Source organism: Mustelus asterias, chromosome 11 (genome assembly GCF_964213995.1).
Source record: "Mustelus asterias chromosome 11, sMusAst1.hap1.1, whole genome shotgun sequence".
Taxonomy (NCBI): domain Eukaryota; kingdom Metazoa; phylum Chordata; class Chondrichthyes; order Carcharhiniformes; family Triakidae; genus Mustelus; species Mustelus asterias.
Window position 1 is genome coordinate 10,362,326 of NC_135811.1, and position 22,102 is coordinate 10,384,427.

At 45.5% G+C, this 22,102-nt stretch overlaps 1 protein-coding gene across 1 annotated transcript in view; it reads left to right on the forward strand.

Annotated features, from left to right (window-relative positions):
* hpse2 (heparanase 2) overlaps positions 1-22,102 on the forward strand; it is a 333,459-nt gene that overhangs the window by 192,462 nt on the left and 118,895 nt on the right. The window contains exon 6 of the mRNA XM_078223121.1: positions 9,350-9,397. Coding sequence (XP_078079247.1) covers positions 9,350-9,397 — 48 coding nt within the window. The remainder of the gene's footprint in view (positions 1-9,349; positions 9,398-22,102) is intronic.

The following is a 22,102-nucleotide window of genomic DNA, read 5'->3' on the forward strand; positions in this document are numbered from 1 at the left end:
CTGCCAACTCCATAATCTTTGACTGTTGTCTAATTCAGCCATGAAAATACTCAATGACCCAGCCTCCACTGCTCTCTGAGGTAGAGGATTCCATAGACAACCCTGTGAGAGAGGAAATTTCTCTTCATCTCTTTATCAAATGGGAGACCCCTTTGTTTGAAACTGTGACCCCCTCAGCAAGATTTTCTCCGACATCGCAGTCTGGTGTTGGGTGGGAAAAGTGGCATTGAGGCCACCGATGGCAATGGTTGCCTCTTTCTCCATATGGTGCGGCATTTAATGCCAAAGGAAGGCAGGCGGGGGTTCCATGGTGTATCGCTGGTGGGCATCCTCAGTTTCACCCACCTGGCATCAACTCAGCACGCCGATGATCCTGGTGTCGTATTTAAAGGTGCCCCAGCAGGAAATGTTCTTCACCAGGTCAACCCCCTGGCATCAAACTGACACCACCCTAGTGCGACTCTCTCTCCCCTGAGTGCTGCGCTCAGCTCCGAGCTCCCCTGGGAGTACTGCTCACCCGGTGCACACCAGTCTGAGACCAGTCATGTATCGTACCGTTCTGACATCACGCTGCTGTGGATGCATTTTGTGACATGGGGATCTGATTTCAGCTCAATAATGATATGCGAATATATTCCAACGAGGTTCCTGATGGTGAATGGTGGGAAATGCAGCCCCGTCAATGATGCGGGAAGGGGACAACAATTCCTGCTTTTACACTGACGTAAAACACAATGTTGGTCTTCTCACAGGATTTTCCAATCCTGGTCGCAAGACCCGCCTGACGCAACCAGTAAGGGAAAATCCCAGCCTGCGTCCTGGATTCTCCCAAGAAAAGAAAGGTCCTCTCAGTGTCTATCCTGTCAAACAGCTTCAGAAACTCTCACATTTAAGATCACCGCTTATTCTTCAGAACCCCAACCAGTAGGGGCCCAACCTTCTCCACCTTTCCTTATAAGACAACCCCTTAATCCCAGGAATCAGCCCAATGATCCTCCTCTGAGCTGTTTCCAATGCAAGTATGTCCCATCTTAAGCAAGGAGCCAAAAACTGTACACAGTACTCAGGGCCTTGCCAATGCCCTGTGAAGTAGGAATAACATGGCATGTGCCTAACATGTCAGTTGAAACCCAACATCTCTGACAGTGCAGTAATTCTGATGTGGAGATGTCGGTGTTGGACTGGGGTGGGCACAGTAAGAAGTCTCACAACACCAGGTTAAAGTCCAACAGGTTTATTTGGTAGCACAAGCCACTAGCTTTCGGAGCGCTGTTCCTTCGTCAGGTGAGTGGGAGTTCTGTTCACAAACAGGGCATATAAAGACACAAACTCATTGAAATTCTTAAAGACACAAGAAAATTCATTAAAAGAATACATTTAGCTTAAGCCACATAATCACATCTGTTAGCTTTTGTTATTTGGTTCAAAAACACTAGCTCTGAAACTGATTCCAATTCTCGTAATAGTTTAACTTGTAAAATTAAATTGCAAACCCCCACTTTTGAGATGATTATTTTCTTGTGTTAAAGCAGCTGGAGAGTCAACTATATAAAAGCTTTTTCCATCCCTATCCCAGGCATTCATCGCCACATTATTGCATTCATTTATGACTAATACTGACTGGTCATTTAGTTAATCCCCTCATTGAGTTTGTGTCTTTATATGCCCTGTTTGTGAACAGAACTCCCACTCACCTGATGAAGGAACGGCGCTCCGAAAGCTTGTGGCTTGTGCTACCAAATAAACCTGTTGGACTTTAACCTGGTGTTGTGAGACTTCTTACAGCTCAGTAATTCCTCAGTATTGCACCAGGGTGCTCACCTAGATTTTGCTGTCTGTATATTGGGTCTAAGATAATCAAAGTAGATCTTAAAAACCCCAAATCCCAACAATTTCTGCTATCAACCCCAAAGTTACCTTTCATTTCCTGCATGCCTTACTCCCACTGCTTTGTGCAAAGGAACATTATAGCTGTACCATTGCTGTACCATTTCCTAGCTTATGTACTTTGAGAAAATCATCACTCGGGCTCCATCTCCGCAGGCAGAAAAACTTTCTCCAATCTTTCCCCATAACTCAGCCCTCTCATGCTGATGTCTCTCTTTAACACAGGTAAAGTAATTATCTTAAAGAGGGAGGTTTGCCATTAACTATCCCTGTTACAAATCAAAATATTACAAGAGATGTAATGAATTTCAGGGATCAGCTTTGTAGACCTGGGTAAGGAAAGCTAGCAGATGTGATTATACCTTAGGGTGCCCGTGAGCTAAGTGTATTACTTTTAATGACTTTCTTTGTGTTCATCATGGTGGAGTTCCTCATGTCTTTATCCTACACTGCCAGCGTTAATAACTCGAAGTGCACAAAGTGTTTGCTCCTTTACCTGTGTGTAACTGTGGCATGGCTTGAAACATTGCGTTTGTGCAGGTTTGAGGGATCTTCACATTTTTATAAAACTTGTGTTTGAGTGAAATCTGGCTAAAATTGCAAATGTTCCAGTGCCCAACACTCCGAAATTAAACCTGAGCACAAGAAAATTCATTAAAAGAATACATTTAGCTTAAGCCACATAATCACATCTGTTAGCTTTTGTTACTTGGGTCAAAAACACTAGCCCTGAAACTGATTCCAATTCTCGTAATAGTTTAACTTGTAAAAGGGTTAGTTAATTGCAAGCCCCTTCTTTTGAGATGATTATTTTCTTGTGTTAAAGCAGCTGGAGAGTCAACTATATAAAAGCTGTTTCTATCCCTATCCCAGGCATTCATCGCCACATTATTGCATTCATTTATGACCAATACTAACTGGTCATTTAGTTAATCCCCTTACACATGTTTTGCTGTGTCACAGCAACTGTATCTGGCTGCTGATTTTCAGGGTCTTTAGATTAGAAGATTGCAGCCAACTGTATATTAGCCATTTGGCCCATAGCATGGAAGCAAAAGAGAAAATGCTGGAAAATCTCAGCAGGTCTGGCATCATCTGGAAGGAGAGTAAAGAGCTGACATTTCAAGTCCAGATGACCCTTTGTCAAAGCTAAAAGGCATAGAAAGTGGGAGATATTTATACTGCAGGGGGAGGGAATGAAAGATGAGTCATAGCCACAGAAACCAGGGGAAAGGCTGCTAATGGCAGTCCACGGAGAGAATAGAAGGTGTGAATGGCCAAACGGCAGAGAAGCTGAAATCAGAGGGTAAACTGGGACAGATGAAGGTGTGGGGGAGGAGGGGGGAGATGGGTGGGAGAGAGGCAAATTGAAAAAAAGAGGGAAAAGAGGAGCAAAGGGAGGGAAAAGGTAAGGAAATGAGGGATAAAAAAGGGAGAAAGAGTGGGGGGGGGGGAAGAAAAATGAAGAAAGACAATAAAGAAATAAAAGGTAGAGAACAGTAAAAAATTAAATAAAACAGAGTGAAAACAAAGGGGTGGAGGTGGGGTAGAGCTAATCATCTGAAGTTGTTGAATTCGATGTTGAGACCGGAAGGCTGTAAAGTACCTAGCCGGAAGATGAGATGCTGTTCCTCCAGTTTGCGTTGAGCTTCACTGGAACATTGCAGCAGGCCAAGGACGTCTTGTTAAAGCTGTACAAGACATTGTTAAGGCCACACTTGGAATACGGTGTGCAATTCTGGTCACACTATTATAGAAAGGATATTATTAAACTAGAAAGAGCGCAGAAAAGATTTACTAGGATGCTACCGGGACTTGATGGATTGAGTTATAAGGAGAGGCTGGATAGACTGGGACTTTTTTCTCTGGAGCGGAGGAGGCTGAGGGGTGACCTTATAGAGGTCTATAAAATAATGAGGGGCATAGACAAGGTAGATAGTCAATATCTTTTCCCAAAGGTAGGGGAGTCTAATCTAGGGGGCATAGGTTTAAGGTGAGAGGGGAGAGATACAAAAGTGTCCAGAGGGGCAATTTTTTCACACAGAGGGTGGTGAGTGTCTGGAACAAGCTGCCAGAGGTAGTAGCAGAGGCGGGTACAATTTTATCTTTTAAGAAGCATTTAGATAGTTACATGGGTACAATGAGTATAGAGGGATATGGGCCAAATGTGGGCAATTGGGATTAGCTTAGGGGTTTTTTTAAAAAAAGGGCGGCATGGACAAGTTGGGCCGAAGGGTCTGTTTCCATGCTGTAAACCTCTATGACTCTATGACTCTATGACAGACATGTGGGCATGGGAGCAGGATCGTGTGTTAAAATGGCAAGCAACTGGAAGGTCAGGGTCCTGATTGCGCACAGACTGAAGCTGCTCAGCAAAGCGATCACCCAGTGATTGCTTTTATCCAGTATTATTTTAGTCCATAGCATGGAATGAGATTATTCAGCCCACCGAGCCCATGCCAGCTTTCCGTAGCGCAATCCTATTTTCCCATTCTGTCCCCGTAGCTTCCTGTAGGTTCATTTGCCTCAAGTACCCATTCAAATTCCTTTTGAAATCATCGATCATCCCCACTTTCACCATTCTTGTAAGCACGAATTGCGAGTCATTACCACTCGCCATGTAAGAAAGTTCTTCCTCACATCTCCCACCCCAGCATCGCTTGTCCAAAATTGTAAATCTGTGTCCTTTAGTCCTTGTACAACCTGCTAATGGGAACAGCTTATCTCTGTCCGCATTACCTATTTTGTCTTTTAAAAAGCATTTAGATAGTTACATGGGTACGATGGGTATAGAGGGATCTGGGCCAAATGCGGGCAATTGGGATTAGTTTAGGGGTTTAAAAAAAAAGGGCGGCATGGACAAGTTGGGCCGAAGGGCCTGTTTCCATGCTGTAAACCTCTATAACCTCTATGACTATCTGATGCACCTGCATCGGACCTTCCCTCAATCTCCTTTGTTGCAGGGAAACTCCAGCTTCCCTTTACAAGCAAAAATCCCTCATCGCTGGAAGTTTCCTGGTAAATTTCCCCTACACCCTCACATCCTCAATTATCAGCTGCGATTGGAGTTTTCAAATGCTTTTGATCTGCTTTCTTCTGGCGGCAAGTGAGAACCAGCTAATACTGGTGCTCCGATATCACTTTGAGAGAGAATATGTGAATGAGCAAGCAGCCAGGGTATAAACCATGTGAGCAGCAGACTTTGTTCGGAGCAGCTTCCAGTTCTCGCACCATATGGTGTGAAGAAATTGCAATATCTGAATCTTTATGTAAAATAATTTCTGATATCCGTCCCACCGTTGCCTTTCACTTAACCCAGTGCTTTATTCAAGGGAATATTGCCAATGTACTTTTGTCACACCATTTCCTATCTTCCATGCCTGGAGAAAATCACTTCTCGGGTTCATTCTTTCCAAAGCAGAAAGGATATATTGGCCTTGGAGGGAGTGCAGAGAAGGTTCACCAGGTTGATACCGGAGATGAGGGGTGTAGCTTATGAGGAGAGATTGAACAGATTGGGTCTGTACTCGTTGGAGTTTAGAAGGCTGAGGGGTGATCTTATAGAGACCTATAAGATAATGAAGGGGCTGGATAGGGTAGAGGTAGAGAGATTCTTTCCACTTAGAAGGGAAACCAGAACTAGAGGGCACAGCCTCAAAATAAGTGGGGGCCGGTTCAGAACAGAGTTGAGGGGGAACTTCTTCTCTCAGAGGGTAGTGAATCTCTGGAATTCTCTGCCCATTGAAGTGGTGGAGGCTACCTCGTTGAATATGTTTAAATCACGGGTAGATAGATTTCTGATCAATAAGGGAATTAAGGGATATGGGGAGCAGGCGGGTAAGTGGAACTGATTCACTTCAGATCAGCCATGATCTTGTTGAATGGCGGGGCAGGCTCGAGGGGCTAGGTGGCCTACTCCTGCTCCTATTTCTTATGTTCTTATGTTCTTAAAGCAGAAAAACCCGCAACGCCCCAATCTTTATTAAGAACTCAGCCCCCTTACACTCATGTCTCTCTTTAACACAGGTAATCATCTTAAAGAGGAAGGTTTGCCATTAACTATTCCGTTTACAGGTCAAAACATTACATGAGTTGGAATTAATTTAGAATCCATAGAATCCCTACAGTGCAGAAGGAGGCCATTCGGCCCATCGAGTGTGCACCGACCACAATCCCACCCAAGCCCTATTCCCGCGACCCCGTATATTTACCCTGCTAATCCCCCTGACACTAAGAATGAATAAAGTTTTTTTTAAAAAAAAGACATGGGCAGACCATGGAAAGGTCCGTTGACCTTGGACGGGATTTTCCGGTTTCGGGGCGAGCGTGGCTGGAAAATCCCACCTGTATTGTCCTAATTTAAATATAACATTGCATCATTTAATCTTATTTTATTCAATCAAAAACGGAATATCCCAATTATTTGAATGTAAATCATGTAAGAATTTAATTGTTCATAAACTGTTACCAAATAATTTAAACTCAGCACATTTGAACTACAAATACTAAAATAATTATTTAATCTCAGCATTGTGTAACTTCTAGAACATAAAAACCAAAAGAAAACTAAAGTAGCCATCACAGAGAGGCCTCTAATCAGTGGTTGTTCTTCATCATTCAGCAATAGCTGAAGGGAAACCCAGAGGTCGCCTTCCGGGTAATGTGTCTCGTAGCTATTGAACTTCCAGTGCCTTGCGCAACAGCTCCAGTTAACCTGTTTGCCTTTGCAATCCTTTACTGACAGACCCAGCTGTTACAGGGAAACTCCACAGCATTCATCATTTTAGCGGGCCTGTAATTAGCGGAACAAATGTGGTCGTGTGCTCGCCCTGTCTGATAGCTGGTCAAGTCCATAGATCATGCTGTTGACACTGACTGTGCTGCCTGGAGGCAAGACGGGCGTATCAAAGCACTGGCATCGCTGATAGCTTTATTCGTTTGTAGTGTGCAAGTCTGGCACATGTACATTATGGGACAAAAGGCAGCATGTGACAAGCAATATGCAGCGGTTCCTGGTAATTTTGCACAGCAGTTAGATCCAGGGGCGGGAGCGAATGCAGTTACTGATTTTAGCATTCACGTTCTGGCATTGCATTGAAAGCCACTGCATTCAACAGGCAGCCGGTTGGCATTTTCACACCCAACGGGCTGTCAGCTACAACTGGGGGCAACTTGCACCTCTGTTCAGTATCATGATTGGTTTAACTGGACTCAACTCATAGGAAGACAACTCATTGGAACTCTGCAGCAATGGGCTTAGGTGACAGGGAGGCGATGGCTGAGAGGTATTATCGCCAGACTATTAATCCAGAACCTCAGCTAATGTTCTGGGGGACCCGGGTTCAAATCCCGCCACGGCAGATGGTGGAATTTGAATTCAATTTTAAAAATCTGGAATTAAGAATCTACTGATGAAACCATTGTCGGAAAAACCCATCTGGTTCACTAATGTCCTTTAGGGAAGGAAATCTACCGTCCTTAGCTGGTCTGGCCTACATGTGACTCCCAGAAATGTGGGTGACTCTCAACTGCCTTCGAGAGATGAGGGATGGGCAATAAATGCTGGCCAGCCAGCGACGCCCATGTCCCATGAATTAATTTTTAAAAACGATGAAAGGAAAGTTCTGCAATTCTATATCGAACCTCACTTGCTCTGTAAGCTACTGAGTGTCCCCCCCGCCCCCCCTTCCCCACTCAGTGGATGAACCTCCTTCACTCTGATATTCCTTCCATTTGCCTGCTCACCTTGCTGTTAATTTTCCCAGCGTCAGATGCTTCCACATAACCTCACTCCTCATCCATGCCTTCTCTGAGGGTTTCTCCTGACTCTTACTCAGTGTCTGTAACGATGCACTTTCAGAGACTTCATTAGTGAACAAAGAAGGATTCATTTACAGTGATCTCAAAGCGCTGCATGTTTGCAGCTAATTCAAAAATTCCTCTGACCTAGGAGAACCCCTCCCCCTGGGGTGATTCCCCTCTCTGAGTTCCGATTGGTCACCCAGACCAGGCGACCCTTACTCTGCTGTGTTATTTTGAAAGGCACAATCACTGCAATGTCCTCTGCCATTTTCCCGTAAGACCATAAGATATAGGAGCAGAATTAGGCCATTCGGCCCATTTGATCATGACTGATATGTTTCTCAACTACATTCTCCCGCCTTTTCCCCTCCCCTTATTAAGTATTTCTGATCGTATTAAAGATGTTATATATGTGATTCCCTGGGGAAAAAGATAAAACAGCAGAATATTCATTCATTACCACATCTTCCCTGTTCAACATGCCTCCGGAGAGAACATTACATTAGGGGCGGCACGGTGGCACAGTGGTTAGCACTGCTGCCTCACAGCGCCAGGGACCCGGGTTCGATTCCCGGCGCAGGTCACTGTCTGTGCAGAGTCTGCACGTTCTCCCCGTGTCTGCACGGGTTTCCTCCGGGTGCTCCGGTTTCCTCCCACAGTCCGAAAGACGTGCTGGTTAGGTGCATTGGCCGTGCTAAATTCTCCCTCAGTGTACCCGAACAGGCGCTGGAGTGTGGCGACTAGGGGATTTTTCACAGTAACTTCATTGCAGTGTTAATTTAAGCCTACTTGTGACTCATATATAAACTTTAAACTTTACACATCCCCCAAATCCAATAGTATTTTTTTGTACTGAACAATCTGTTAAGTAAAGTGTGCCTCAGAGACTTCAGCATGATGTTGGGTTACATTTCAGTAGAATACTGATTTCTTCCAAACATTTGTCATAATATTATTGAAACTTACAGGGTACTGCGAGGCCTGGATAGAGTGGACGTGGAGAGGATGTTTCCACTAGTAGAAAAAACTAGAACCAGAGGGTACAACCTCAGGCTAAAGGGACGATCCTTTAAAACAGAGATGAGGAGGAATTTCTTCAGAGAGTGGTGAATCTGCGGAACTCTTTGCCGCAGAGGGCTGTGGTGGCCAGGTCATTGAGTGTCCTTAAGGCAGAGATAGACAGGTTCTTGATTCCTAAAGGGTTATGGGGAAAAGGCAGGAGAATGGGGATGAGAAAAATATCAGCCATGATTGAATGGCGGAGCAGACTCGATGGGCCGAGTGGCCTAATTCTGCTCCTGTGATTTATGGTCTTATAATATTGAGAGCAGGACATCTAAGATAGAAAGATATCACAGCCCAGGCATTGCACTTCTCCACTGTGGCCTGAATTTACGAGCACTTTCAACGTTTCCTCCCCAAATGAAACTCCAACTGAGTTGAGTCCATGTTCATGTTTCAGTTCAGCCTTGTGGCCTTCAGTGAGACACAACTTGGCTGAATAATTTAGCGTATCGAGGTATAACTTCTTCCTAAAACAGCGCATTCTCCAACATTCTGTGAACGTGTTAACCGAGTGACCCGTTAATCATCATTTGTGCTGGGTTTGCAAGAAGCTGTTTAGTAACCAAAGCCTCTTATTTTCCACTCTGTTTTACAGGTTTATGAAAACAGCAGGGACGGTTGTCAATGCAGTAACATGGCAACAGTAGGTATTTAACCTTTGATAACATTCACTCATTGCTGTTCAGTATATTTTGATCAGTGCCGATCCACGCTCACACTTTTGTGCTCGGGGTTAAGAGGAGGAGTGAATTCTTGCAGTTTTAGAGGAGGGGTGACATCGGAGTGGCAGAAAGGCAGACGTTTGGGCCCCAGAGTTGGCAAAGTTTCCTCGGTTGGGTATGAAGAGCTGCAGAATAAATCTCTCACTTCGCTACTTCAGCCCAGTATTGAGGGGATGCTGAGTTCGAGGCATGTTGATGAGATGTTAAACACATGCTTTGACCTCCCTGCCTTACTGCTCTGACTGAAGGTTAATGGGCCCCACAGGCCTATTGGAAGAAGATTAGGGAACTTCCCCAGCCGAAAATTCTGCCTCATCCAACTAACTGGCCATTCAAGCAGGTCGCTGTTGCCAAGCACCTCCGCAGAGGTGGTTCGCCTACATATCCTGGGTCTTTGCATTTCAACATTACATTATGACCGGAATTTTACCGGCCTGCCTGCCACAGAATTGGAGCGGGCGGGGGGACAGACAATGGAAATGCCCGTTGACCCCGGGCAGGATTTTACAGCTTCGGGATGAGCAAGATCGTAAAATCTCGCCCTATGTGTGAAATTGCCAAAAAAGAGACATGCTGCCAAAGCTTTTCATCTTGCACTCATCAGGACAAACACAAGAATGCCAAATTTCAAAGGGAGTGACAATTTATACCACTTGACAAAAAGATGCTGTTGGTAGCATGTCAGTTCTGATTGGTTGAGCATCAGGGAACTATTGTCCCCCACATTTAATTCAAAAAAGGTGCAATGCCTGGATATGTTCCTTTGGCCTCTATGAGGGCAATGCACTGTGTATGAATACTGTGAACAGTTGTGGCCCCCTTACCAAAGGAAAGATATACTGGCATTGGAGGCAGTCCAGAGAAGATTCACTCGGTTAATCCTTGATATGGAGGGATTTTCTTCTGAGGAGAGGTTAGAAATCATAGAAACCCTACAGTGCAGAAGGAGGCCATTCGGCCCATCGAGTCTGCACCGACCACAATCCCACCCAGGCCCTACCCCCACATATTTACCTGCTAATCCCTCTAACCTACGCATCCCAGGACTCTAAGGGGCAATTTTTAACCTGGCCAATCAACCTAACCCGCACATCTTTGGACTGTGGGAGGAAACCGGAGCACCCGGAGGAAACCCACGCAGACACGAGGAGAATGTGCAAACTCCACACAGACAGTGACCCGAGCCGGGAGTCGAACCCGGGACCCTGGAGCTGTGAAGCAGCAGTGCTAACCACTGTGCTACCGTGCCGGCATTTGGTATGTGATATGTGAAATTTGGCATTCTTGTGTTTGTCCTGATGAGTGCAAGATGAAAAGCTTTGGCAGCATGTCTCTTTTTTGAGTAGGTTGGGCCTGTACTCATTGGAGTTTAGAAGAATGCGAGGCGACCTTATTGGGACATATAGGATTCACAGAGGGATTGATAGGGGAGATGCCGAGAGGTTTTTCCCCGATTGGGAGAGTCCAGAATCAAGGGGAGAGTCTCAGAGTAAATGGAACCCATTTAGGACAGAGATGAGGAGGAATATCTTCTCTCTGAGGGTGGTGAATTTGTGGAATTCTTTACTGCAGAGGCTGGATTGTTCAGAATGTTCAAGGCTGAGACAGACAGATTTTTAATCAGTAAAGGAATCAAGGGCTATGGGGATAAGGAAGGAAAGTGGAGTTAAAGATCATCATATCAGATTGGCCATGATTTCATTGAATGGCGGAGACTCGATGGGCCAAATGGCCGACTTCTGCTCCTACATATTTTGGTCATATGAATATAAGTAACTGCTAACAAGTGTACAGGAACGACAGGGGCGGCACGGTGGCACAGTGGTTAGCACTGCTGCCTCACAGCTCCAGGGATCCGGGTTCGAATCCAGCCTCGGCTCACTGTCTGTGTGGAATTTGCACAATGTCTGCATGGGTTTCCTCTGGGTGCTCCGGTTTCCTCCCACAGTCCAAAGATGTGTGGGTTGGGTTGATTGGCCGTGCTAAATTGACCCTAGTGTCAGGGGGATTAGCAGAGTAAATATGTGGGGCTACTGGGATAGGGTGGGATTGTTGTCAGTGCAGGCTCGATGGGCCAAATGGCCTCCTTCTGTACTGTAGGGATTCTATGGTTCTATGACATTGCGTGCACCACTGGGAATCTGAACTTAGCACACTTGGGATGAACCAGCAAATTCTGTCCAATCACAAAATCACATCTAACGTTAACATCAAGTCGAGTTTTCCTTCTTATGGTTTTCCTCACCAGCCCATTGCAGACCCAGTCTGGCAGCTCTTGCCTACTGGTGCTACCGAATCACTCATTGTGACAGTTAATGTTTCTCACATTCTGTGCCCTTATTATCCTCACTGCTTCTTCCAGGAGGTGTTCAACATACCAGAGTGTCGATTCATTAGCTGGGCAGTTGGTGGTCATCAGCAGGAGGTCTCCTTACCCATGCTTGACCTGAAGCCAGGAGACTTCTTGGGTTCAATGTCGAGGCCTCCCAGGGCAACTCCCTCCCAGCTCCATACCACTGCGCCACCACTTCTGCTGAGTATGTCCTGCCTGTAGGTCAGAATAAGAGTGAGGTTATGCATTTTGGCTGAAAAAATAGAAAGGCAAATTATTATCTCAATGGAAAGCAGATTCAAAATGTGTCTGGGCAGAGGTTCATGATTCACACAAAGTCGGTGTGCAGGTGCAGCATGTAATAAAAAAGGCAGATAGGATGTTGGCATTTATTGCAAAAGGATTGGAGTTAAAAGTAGAAAAGTGTTGTTGCAATTGTATAGGGTGTTAGTGAGACCACACCTGGAGTATTGTGTCCAGTTTTGGTCTCCTTATTTAAGGAAGGTTGTGGTGGCATTAGAGGCAGTTCAGAGAAGGTTCGCCAGATTGATCCCAAGGATGAAAGGGTTGACGGATGAGGAGGGATTAAACAGTTTGGGCTTATACTCACTGGAGTTTAGAAGAATGAGAGGGGATCTGATCGAGGGATATAAAATACTATAAGGGGTTGATAAAGTAAATGTAGACCAAATGTTTCCCCTTGTGGGGCAATCTAGAACAAGAGGTCACAGGTATAGGTTGAGAGGCAGCAGATTTAAAACTGAGATGAGGAGGAGGCAGCACAATGGCACAGTGGTTAGCACTGCTGCTTCACAGCGCCAGGGACCCGGGTTCGATTCCCGACTTGTGTCACTGTCTGTGCGGAGTCTGCACATTCTCCACGTGTCTGCGTGGGTTTCCTCCGGGTACTCCGGTTTCCTCCCACAGTCCAAAGATGTGCTGGTTAGGTGCCATTGGCCATGCTAAATTCTCCCTCAGTGTACCCGAACAGTCGCCGGAGTGTGGTGACTATGGGATTTTCACAGTAACTTCATTGCAGTGTTAATGTAAGCCTACTTGTGGCAATAATAAATAAACTTTAAACAAATCTCATTCGTGGCAACTTTGGGGATGCCTTTTCTTCATTGCAATCAAGGATGGAGGACATGTCCACTTTACTGCAATAGAACCCCAACCAAACATCAATCAGGAGCTAGCCGGTGCCTCCACCCCACCATGGGAGCACAGATTCAGCCATGGACAGGGTTTATACCATCCTTTGTACCAGCTTCCATCTCCTAGCCACCAGCTGCTGAGGGCTTCCAGGATCGAATAGTCGTCATGAGAGCAGCCAGTTTGCTGATTTGGCTGGAACTGTAGTCCCACCATGGGTATTGCTGAAATTGGCCAAGCTCAGTCTGCAGTGTCCCAGGGCAAACAGGACCTATAGACATCCTTCCCCTCAGAGCCCCAGGTCTACAGCAAGCAGAAAGTAACATCAGGCTGCCCCGGAAGAAGGTCGAGAGATACAAGCCGCGGTGGCTGCTGTCGGGAACAAGTCATCAGAGGAGGAGCAGCCAATACCATGAGCTTTCTGCAGTGCACCCACCTCACCTGATACTAACCCTCAGACACACCTCAAAGAAACAAAGAGAAGGTACGATGCTAGGAAGCTGAGGTCACAGCACAGGCTAAAGACAGCATTGCTTTGGCGTTTACTTTGTTTTATTAAAATAGAAAATGTACTGATGGCATTCTTTTCTTAATTCATGATCAAACAGGAAGGGGCTTTCTTATTTCAGGCTGACTGACTCAATCAGGTGCTGATTATTCACACAAACATCTAGAGGTAAAGATCTGTGAGAGGGAGAGTCACGTTCTAGAATAGATATTGGATTGAAGGTCTGGCCCTTTACTTGAAGGTGGGGGAGAAGGCATTAGTGACAAAACTAGACTATTGTACTGAAGAGAATTCCTCAGAGATTAGTCATGTTGTTTTTGACCCCCTTTGGAGCACTCATCCAGATGCTCTCCATGTAGTTGTACCTCACCTAGAACTAACTGTCTGTTAATTGTGCCTTTCCTAGTGGTGAACTGAACAAATCCTTGATCATTGATGAACTGAGCAAATCTGCAATGGTCCTTGGGCCGACCTCCCTGCTACTTTCCTGTGCAATGCTGTCAATGAGTTTGTTAGTTCTCCTGCAACAGCTGTGAGTGATCTGAGAACAGCTTTAGTGTAGCTTGGCTGTTTTACAGAGGTCCCCTTGTCACTACCTGACATGGACATTGGCCATAAACATTCATCTTCATAGCTACAGACTTGAGTAATGCAGGGAGTGGAGGATGACTGCTGGGCTTCGGGAGATGACAGAGATTCCCTGTTGCCTGTTTTGGTGAAGTGAACTCTTCCTATGTCAATCACCTCACTGAAGGTCCCGTTGAAACTGTGTTGTCCTTATATTCTTTGGAAGGGGTGGGGAATCATATCTGAGACAGTGCATCCACCTTCCATGCCGCTAATCTTCCTTTCCTCCATCCTCTGCTGTACTTCTTCCTGCTCTGTGATAATGGCTGACATCGAAATGTCCCTCCCTGACCCTGGGTGGTCCTCACTCATGGTGAGTTCAAATCTCCCAGTGGTTTCACATTCCAGAGGCAAGTCCAGGAATGTCTCAAAAAGCAAAACCACTTCTGCTAAAACGTGTTCCCATTTGCAGTAAGAACTTCGAATTCCCCACAGTTGACAGAGACAGAAACTTTCTGCTTGAAGAAATCCCAGCTGATCCTGGCAGCAGCGTTATGCTATCCCTTCAACTCATACCCAAGGATTCAGAGTTACCATGCCACCAGTCATAGAATCATAGAATCCCTGCAGTTCAGAAGGAGGCCATTCAGCCCATCGAGCTTGCACCGACAACACTCCTACCCAGGCCCGATCCTCATAACTCCACGTAACCTGCTCAGCCCCCGGAGGAAACCCATGCAGACAAAGGGAGAACGTGCAAACTCCAGACAGTCATCTGAGTTTGGAATTAAACCCGGGTCCCTGGCGCTGTGAGGCAGCAGTGCTAACCACCGTGCTGCCTTATCTTCATATATTATAATAACCTGGCTGGGACTAAGTGATGAAAACAAGAGTTGATTTTGGAACCAGGTTGGGGATTGAATTTGTGATGGAAAACTAACAGAAACCAGCTTCCATCCTAATTTACTTCCCAACCCGATGGCTGGCGAACATTTCACTGTAAGAAGTCTCACAACACCAGGTTGAAGTCCAACAGGTTTATTTAACTATCTGTTTGGGTGGCTTGAAGCTGGTTGTAAAACAGGACAATGTTTACCAGGTTTGGAGGCACTGAGATTGCCACCTTCTAGAGTTAACTGACTAGCTTGTTCTTGTGGTTGGGTCTCTTTGAAGTTACCATCGATCTCTGAAGTTCTGAAGCATTTCCCACTGTTCTATCAAGCCTCATACGTCTTAGTCACTTCTCGCTGAACGGTTTGTGTTCATTAAGAGTTTCCTCCTGAGGCACATATAAAGGCTTCCTTTACTCGTCTTTCAAGATGCATAAACAAGCCATCAACAGACATGTTAACACCATGTCTACCAGCCAGTAAATGGGAAAAAGTCACACTAAACTAGAGGAATGTGCTACATGTTGGGAGGGGAATAGGAATTCATAGATAAACTGGCTACTGCAAAACCAATCAACCTACTGAAGGTTCAGATTGTGGAGGGAAAAGACCCAACTCCCGTCACCAACTGTTCAACTGAAGCATTTCTTTTTAGCAACTTGTCAGCACTGGTCTTTTTTGATGTTTATAAAGAAGGATTTGTGTCTCAGAACCAACTCAGTGCTGGCCTCAATCATGAAGCCCTATCCAATCCCCTGACAGTAATTGAGATTGTAATTAATATAGGCATGGACTGTGAGAAAATACCAGAGGACATTAATAAATGTGCAGAGCATATAATCGGCAAATGAACTTCAATATAGTTTTAAGTTTTTAAGTTTATTCATTATTGTCACAAGTAAGGCTTACATTAACACTGCAATGAAGTTACTGTGTAAATCCCCTAGTCGCCACACTCCAGCGTCTGTTCGGGTAGGCTGAGGGAGAATTTAGCATAGCGAATGCACCTGGACAAGTCAGGGGACCACAGACTCCTGCCTCACAGTGCCAGGGACCCAGGTTCAATTCCGAACTCAGGTGACTGTCTGGAGTCTGTACGGTCTCTCTGTGTCTGTGTGGGTTTCCTCCAGGTGCTCCGGTTTCCCCCCACACAGACTTCTAGGAAAGGAAATATCTAAATGGTGCAAAGGAAGGGAGGAATCAAGGGCCATAGATACACTAAAGTAATGATGCAAGTTAATAAACCCATAAAAAGGCCAAAAAACAGCTAATTTCTAGATGATAGAAAATCCAAGCAGTTAAACTTGGATTGAAGCTGGTCAGACAAGTCTTTGAGAGTCCTGGGGTAGGTTTTTTTAAAAATTCATTCGTGGGACGTGGGCGTCAGCGGCTGGCCAGTATTTATTGGCCATCCCTAGTTGTCGAAGGGCAGTTGAGAGTCAACACATTTTCCAGGCTCTCCCCTCACAGTGTATTTTCCAGCTGCAGAATCTTCCAGTCCTGCCGACGTCTGCAGGATTTGAGTGCTCCACACCTTCCGCTGCCCGGGAACGTGCTGTGGGGGGTGGGGGCGGAGTTGGGGGTGGTCACCATTGATGGTTCCATTTGATCCCGCCGATGGAAAAGGCCAGACAGTTTGGCCCTGGGATCTCCATATCTGAAAAGGATATGGCGACAATGAAGAAAGAGCAAAAAAAGTCATAAAATGATACCAAAGCTGAGAGTTTATACCCATCAGGAAAAATTGAACAGGCTGCGGCGCTTTTCTCTAGAAAAGAGAGGATTGTGGGATGATATGACAGTGGTCCTCAACATTACAGAAGAATTTGACAGGATCGATGCAAATAAGTTGTGTCCATTTGAGGGCGAGACCAGAACGGGGAATATAAGATAAGTTACTAGGAAATCCAAAAGGGAATTCAGAAACTTCTTTAACTATAAGTGTGGTTACAGGGTGCAGAGAAGATTTACAAGGATGTTGCCTGAATTGGTTGGCATGCCTTATGAGGATAGGCTGAGGGAGCTCGGTCTTTTCTCCTTGGAGAGACGAAGGATGAGAGGTGACCTGATAGAGGTGTACAAGATGTTGAGAGGTATAGATCGGGTGGATTCTCAGAGGCTTTTTCCCAGGGCTGAAATGGCTGCTACGAGAGGACACAGCTTTAAGGTGCTGGGGAGTACGTACAGAGGAGATGTCAGGGGTAAGTTTTTCAGTCAGAGGGTGGTGGGCGAGTGGAATCGGCTGCCGTCAGTGGTGGTGGAGGCAAACTCGATAGAGTCTTTTAAGAGACTTCTGGATGAGTACATGGGACTTAATAGGATTGAGGGTTATAGGTAAACCTATATATAAGCCTAGGTAGGTAGGGACATGACCGGCGCAACTTGTGGGCAGAAAGGGCCTGTTTGTGCTGTATTTTTTCTTTGTTCTAATATGGAGCTCCCTGCCACAGATAGTCGTTGAGGTGAAACAAAAGCACATTTAAAGGGAATCCTGTGGTGTGGGAGAAAGGATCTTGTTGAAGTTGTACAAGATATTGGTAAGGCCACACTTGGAATACTGTGTACAGTTCTGGTCACCCTATTATGGAAAGGATATTATTAAACTAGAAAGAGTGCAGAAAAGATTTACCAGGATGCTACCGGAACTTGATGGTTTGAGTTATAAGGAGAGGCTGGATAGACTGGGACTTTTTTCCCTGTAGCGTAGGAGGCTGAGGGGTGATCTTATAGTGGTCTATAAAATAATGAAGGCTACAGATCAGCTAGATAGTCAATATCTTTTCCCAAAGGTAGGGGAGTCTAAAACTAGAGGGCATAGGTTTAAGATGAGAGGGGAGAGGTACAAAAGTGTCCAGAGGGACAATTTCTTCACACAGAGGGTGGTGAGTGTCTGGAACAAGCTGCCAGAGGTAGTAGCAGAGGCGGGTACAATTTTGTCTTTTAAAAAGCATTTAGCCAGTTACATGGGTAAGATGGGTATAGAGGGATATGGGCCAAACGTGAGCATTTGGGACTATCTTAGGGGTTTAAAAAAAAATGGGCGGCATGGACAAGTTGGGCCGAAGGGCCTGTTTCCATGCTGTAAATCTCTATGATTCTATTAGAAAGATAGGTTGGTGAGTTTGGACTTAGGGCTCAGAGAAGGCTCCAAGTATAAGCATTGGATTGTTGGACCAAAAAGCCTGATTTTGTGCTCAATATAAATCAGTTATCAACAGGTCCAGTTTACAGTTCACAGCATGTGAATAGGACAGTTAACAAGGAATACGGACACTTGCTTTTATCAGTCGTGGCACAGAGTCTAAGAGGAAGGAGGTAATGTTGGAGCTATATTTAGCATTGGTTAGGCCACAGCTGGAGTTCTGTGTGAGTTCTGGTCACCTCACTATAGGAAGGATGTAATAGTACTAGAGGGGATGCAGAAGAGATTCACCAGGATGTTGCCTGGGCTGGAGCATGTGAGCTATAAGGAGAGACTGGATAGGTTTGGATTATTTTCTTTACAGCAGAGAAGGCTGAGGGGAGACATGATTGAGGTGTATAAGAATATGAGGGGTATGGACAGGGTGAGTAGGGAGCAGCTGTTGCCCTTGGTTGAGGGGCCAGTCACGAGGGTGCATAGTTTGAGGGTGAGGGGCAGGAGATTCAGAGGGAATATAGAAAAACAAATTCACTCCGAGGGTGGTGGGAATCTGGAATGCGCTGCCTGGAAAGGTAGTGGAGGCTGGAAACCTTACAACCTTTAAAAAGTATCTGGATGAACACTTGAAATATCATAACATTCAAGGATATGGAACAAGTGCAGGAAAATGGGATTAGCGCAGTTTTAGTGGTAGTTATTGTCAGTACAGACTCAATGGGCCAAATGGCCTTTTCTGTGTTGCACGGCTCTATAACTCTATGACTGAAAAGTAAAAAGTTTATTTATTAGTCACAAGTAAGGCTTACATTAACACTGCAATGAAGTTACTGTGAAATTCCCCTAGCTGCCACAGTCCGGCGCCTGTTCAGGTTAATGCACCTAGCCAGCAGGTCTTTCAGAATGTGGGAGGAAACTGGAGCACCCGGAGGAAACCCACGCAGACATGAGGAGAATGTGCAAACTCCACGCAGACAGTGATCCAAGTCAGGAATCGAACCCGGGTCCCTGGCGCTGTGAGGCAGCAGTGTGCCACCGTGCCGACTGATGCCCTTTAGTGAAGGATATCCTTACCTGGTTTGTCCTACATGTGATTGCACAGAAATGTGGTCGACTCTTAACTCCCCTCTGGAGGTCTAGCAAGCCACTTAATTCAAGGACAGTTTGGGATGGACACAAATGCTGGCTACAATTTCCAGTGACGCCCAAACGCAGTGAAAGAATTTTTAAAATGACAGGATAGCTGCATAATTCCTTTGTTGAACAATTCAGCCATTAGAATCATTGAAGAGATTTATAAAGCATCTTAGCATGTCCCTCAGAGATGATCCAAAGTCACAGTCATAGAGGTTTATAGCATGGAAACAGGCCCTTAGGCCCAACTTGTCCATGCCACTCATTTTTTTTAAAAACCCCTAAGCTAATCCCAATTGCCCGCATTTGGCCCATATCCCTTTATACCCATCGTACCCATGTAACTATCTAAATGCTTTTTAAAAGATAAAATTGTACCCGCCTCTACTACTACCTCTGGCAGTTGCTCCAGACACTCACCACCCTCTGTGTGAAAAAATTGCCTCTCTGGATTCTTTTGTATCTCTCCCCTCTCCCCTTAAACCTATGCCCTCGAGTTGTAGACTCCCCTACCTTTGGGAAAAGATATTGACTATCTAGCTGATCTATGCCCCTCATTATTTTATAGCCCTCTATAAGATCACCCCTCAGCCTCCTACACTCCAGAGAAAAATGTCCCAGTCTATCCAGCCTCTCATTATAACTCAATCCATCAAGTCCCGGTAGCATCCTCATGCTCTGTGTATAACGGTCACTGTTTTGAGTTGAATGTGGTCACCATTTTCTGCTCAGTAAAGTTCCACAAACAGAGAGATGAGTGATCGGCAAGGATGAACTCAAACAATGCACAGAAATGTACTCCATTATAGTACACTTCATTTCAATATACACCATGCAAACGTCTCTTGAGACTTTGTAGTCTCCTGAAGCGCTGTTCTGCCTGTAGCCCGTTGTTGGACCATTTCCAATAGTTATCAAACAGGGGAAGAGTTTTGTCTGCTGAATGTCGTCCACATTTGCTATAATTCTAAGAAAAATTTCTCCCAAGGTCCTTGGAGGCAAAGATCTAACACTCCGAAAACACAAAGGTCCCAACATTCAGTCTTCAGCAGTTCCGAACCTTTGTTAAATCAGCAGCTTGCTGCCATAGCCACTGCTTGCTTCTTGTTCTTCTTTAACATGTTTTGTAAATATATGGGGATAAATCCAGAATTCATTCACTTGGAGCAGGGAAATCACGTTGGGAGAGAGACTGAGTTGGAGATGCAACTCTAACATTGGAGCCCAGTTAGTTCTTCCTTTGAGTACACCTTCCCTGTCACAAGGCTGGATTTACACTCCAATGCCATGAACAAAGAAAAAAAGCTTGAATTTATTGAATGTCTTCCACTTCTTGGGTGGCACGGTAGCACAGTGGTTAGCACTGCTGCCTCCCAAGCCAGTGACCCGGGTTCGATTCCCGGCTTGGGTCACTGTCTGTGTGGAGTTTGCACATTCTCCCTGTGTCTGCGTGGGTTTCCTCTGGGTGTTCTGGTTTTCTCCCACAATCGTTACTGAAATGCAGTCACTGATGTTAAATGCAGTAAACAGAACAACCACTTTGAACAAAGAAAGGACCAACATGCAGCAGCTTTGCTGTATTAGCAAGCGAAATAAATGGCCAGTTTCTGTTCTGGTGGTGCTGTTTGAGGGGTGAATGTTGGCCTGGACACTGAGAGAACCTTTTTTTGAAAAGAGATCTTGGACATGCATCTGAACTGGCGACTAAGTTTCATCTCATCAAAAGATTGGTAACCGCATCAAATCATTCATTTCACAGTTACTACACGTTCTGGCAATATCTCATAACTGAGTTTCAGCAACAATGTTCACCTTTTAATGTTTCTATTTGTTGCACTGTATCAACAACAACTTGGGCAGCATGGTGGCACAGTGGTTAGCACTGCTGCCTCACAGCGCCAGGGACTTGGGTTCGATTCCCGGCTTGGGTCACTGTCTGTGGGGAATTTGCACGTTCTCCCCGTGTCTGCGTGGGTTTCCTCTGGGTGCTCCGGTTTCCTCCCACAGTCCAAAGATGCGCAGGTTAGGTTGATTGGCCATGCTAAATTGACCCTAGTGTCAGGGGGATTAGCAGGGTAATTGCATGGGGTTATGGGAATAGGGGCTGGGTGGGATTGTGGTCGGTGCAGCCTCGACGGGCCAAATGGCCTCCTTCTGCACTGCAGGGATTCTATGGTCTTATATTAGATAGCACCTTCAATGTAATGAAATGTCCCAAGGAGTTTCACAGGAGCATTGTAAAGGAAAGCATGATACTCAGCTACTTGAGGAGATATTAGGTCAGGTAATTGGAATCTTGGTCAAAATGTATCAGATAATGGCCGGAATTCTGCCGTCTCACGCACTCCACCACCGCTGCCAGCGAGAATGGAGAATTTGGCGCTCAGCCAAACCTCCACTCACTGCAGCAGGACTGGAGAATCCCAGCTGCAGGTGAGGCCGAAGAATTCCAGCCGAGGAGTGTCTTAAAGGAAGAAAGCAAGGTAGAGAGGTGTAAGGGCGGTGAGGGCATGGAAAATGTGTTGATTGGGGGATAAATTTTGATCAGAATAACAGGAGAATTTCCCAGCTTTCCTTTCAAATACTGCTGTGGGACCTTTTATGTTCACCAGAGAGGCTACAATGTGCTTTAATGCCCCGTCTCTCTGAAAGGGGACCACTCTGTCAATACTGCACCGACTGGAATTTTGTGCTCACACCTCCAGAATAGATTTGAACAACGTTCTGACTCGGATGTGAGACTGAGGCACAAGGGGGAATGTTCAATTGATTCACTTCTCCAATTCTGTCAAAGGAGTTGTTAACATAGTGAACAGTAAGAAGTTTCACATCACCAGGTTAAAGTCCAACAGGTTTATTTGGTAGCACAAGTTTTCGGAGCGCTGCTCCTTCATCCTACATAGT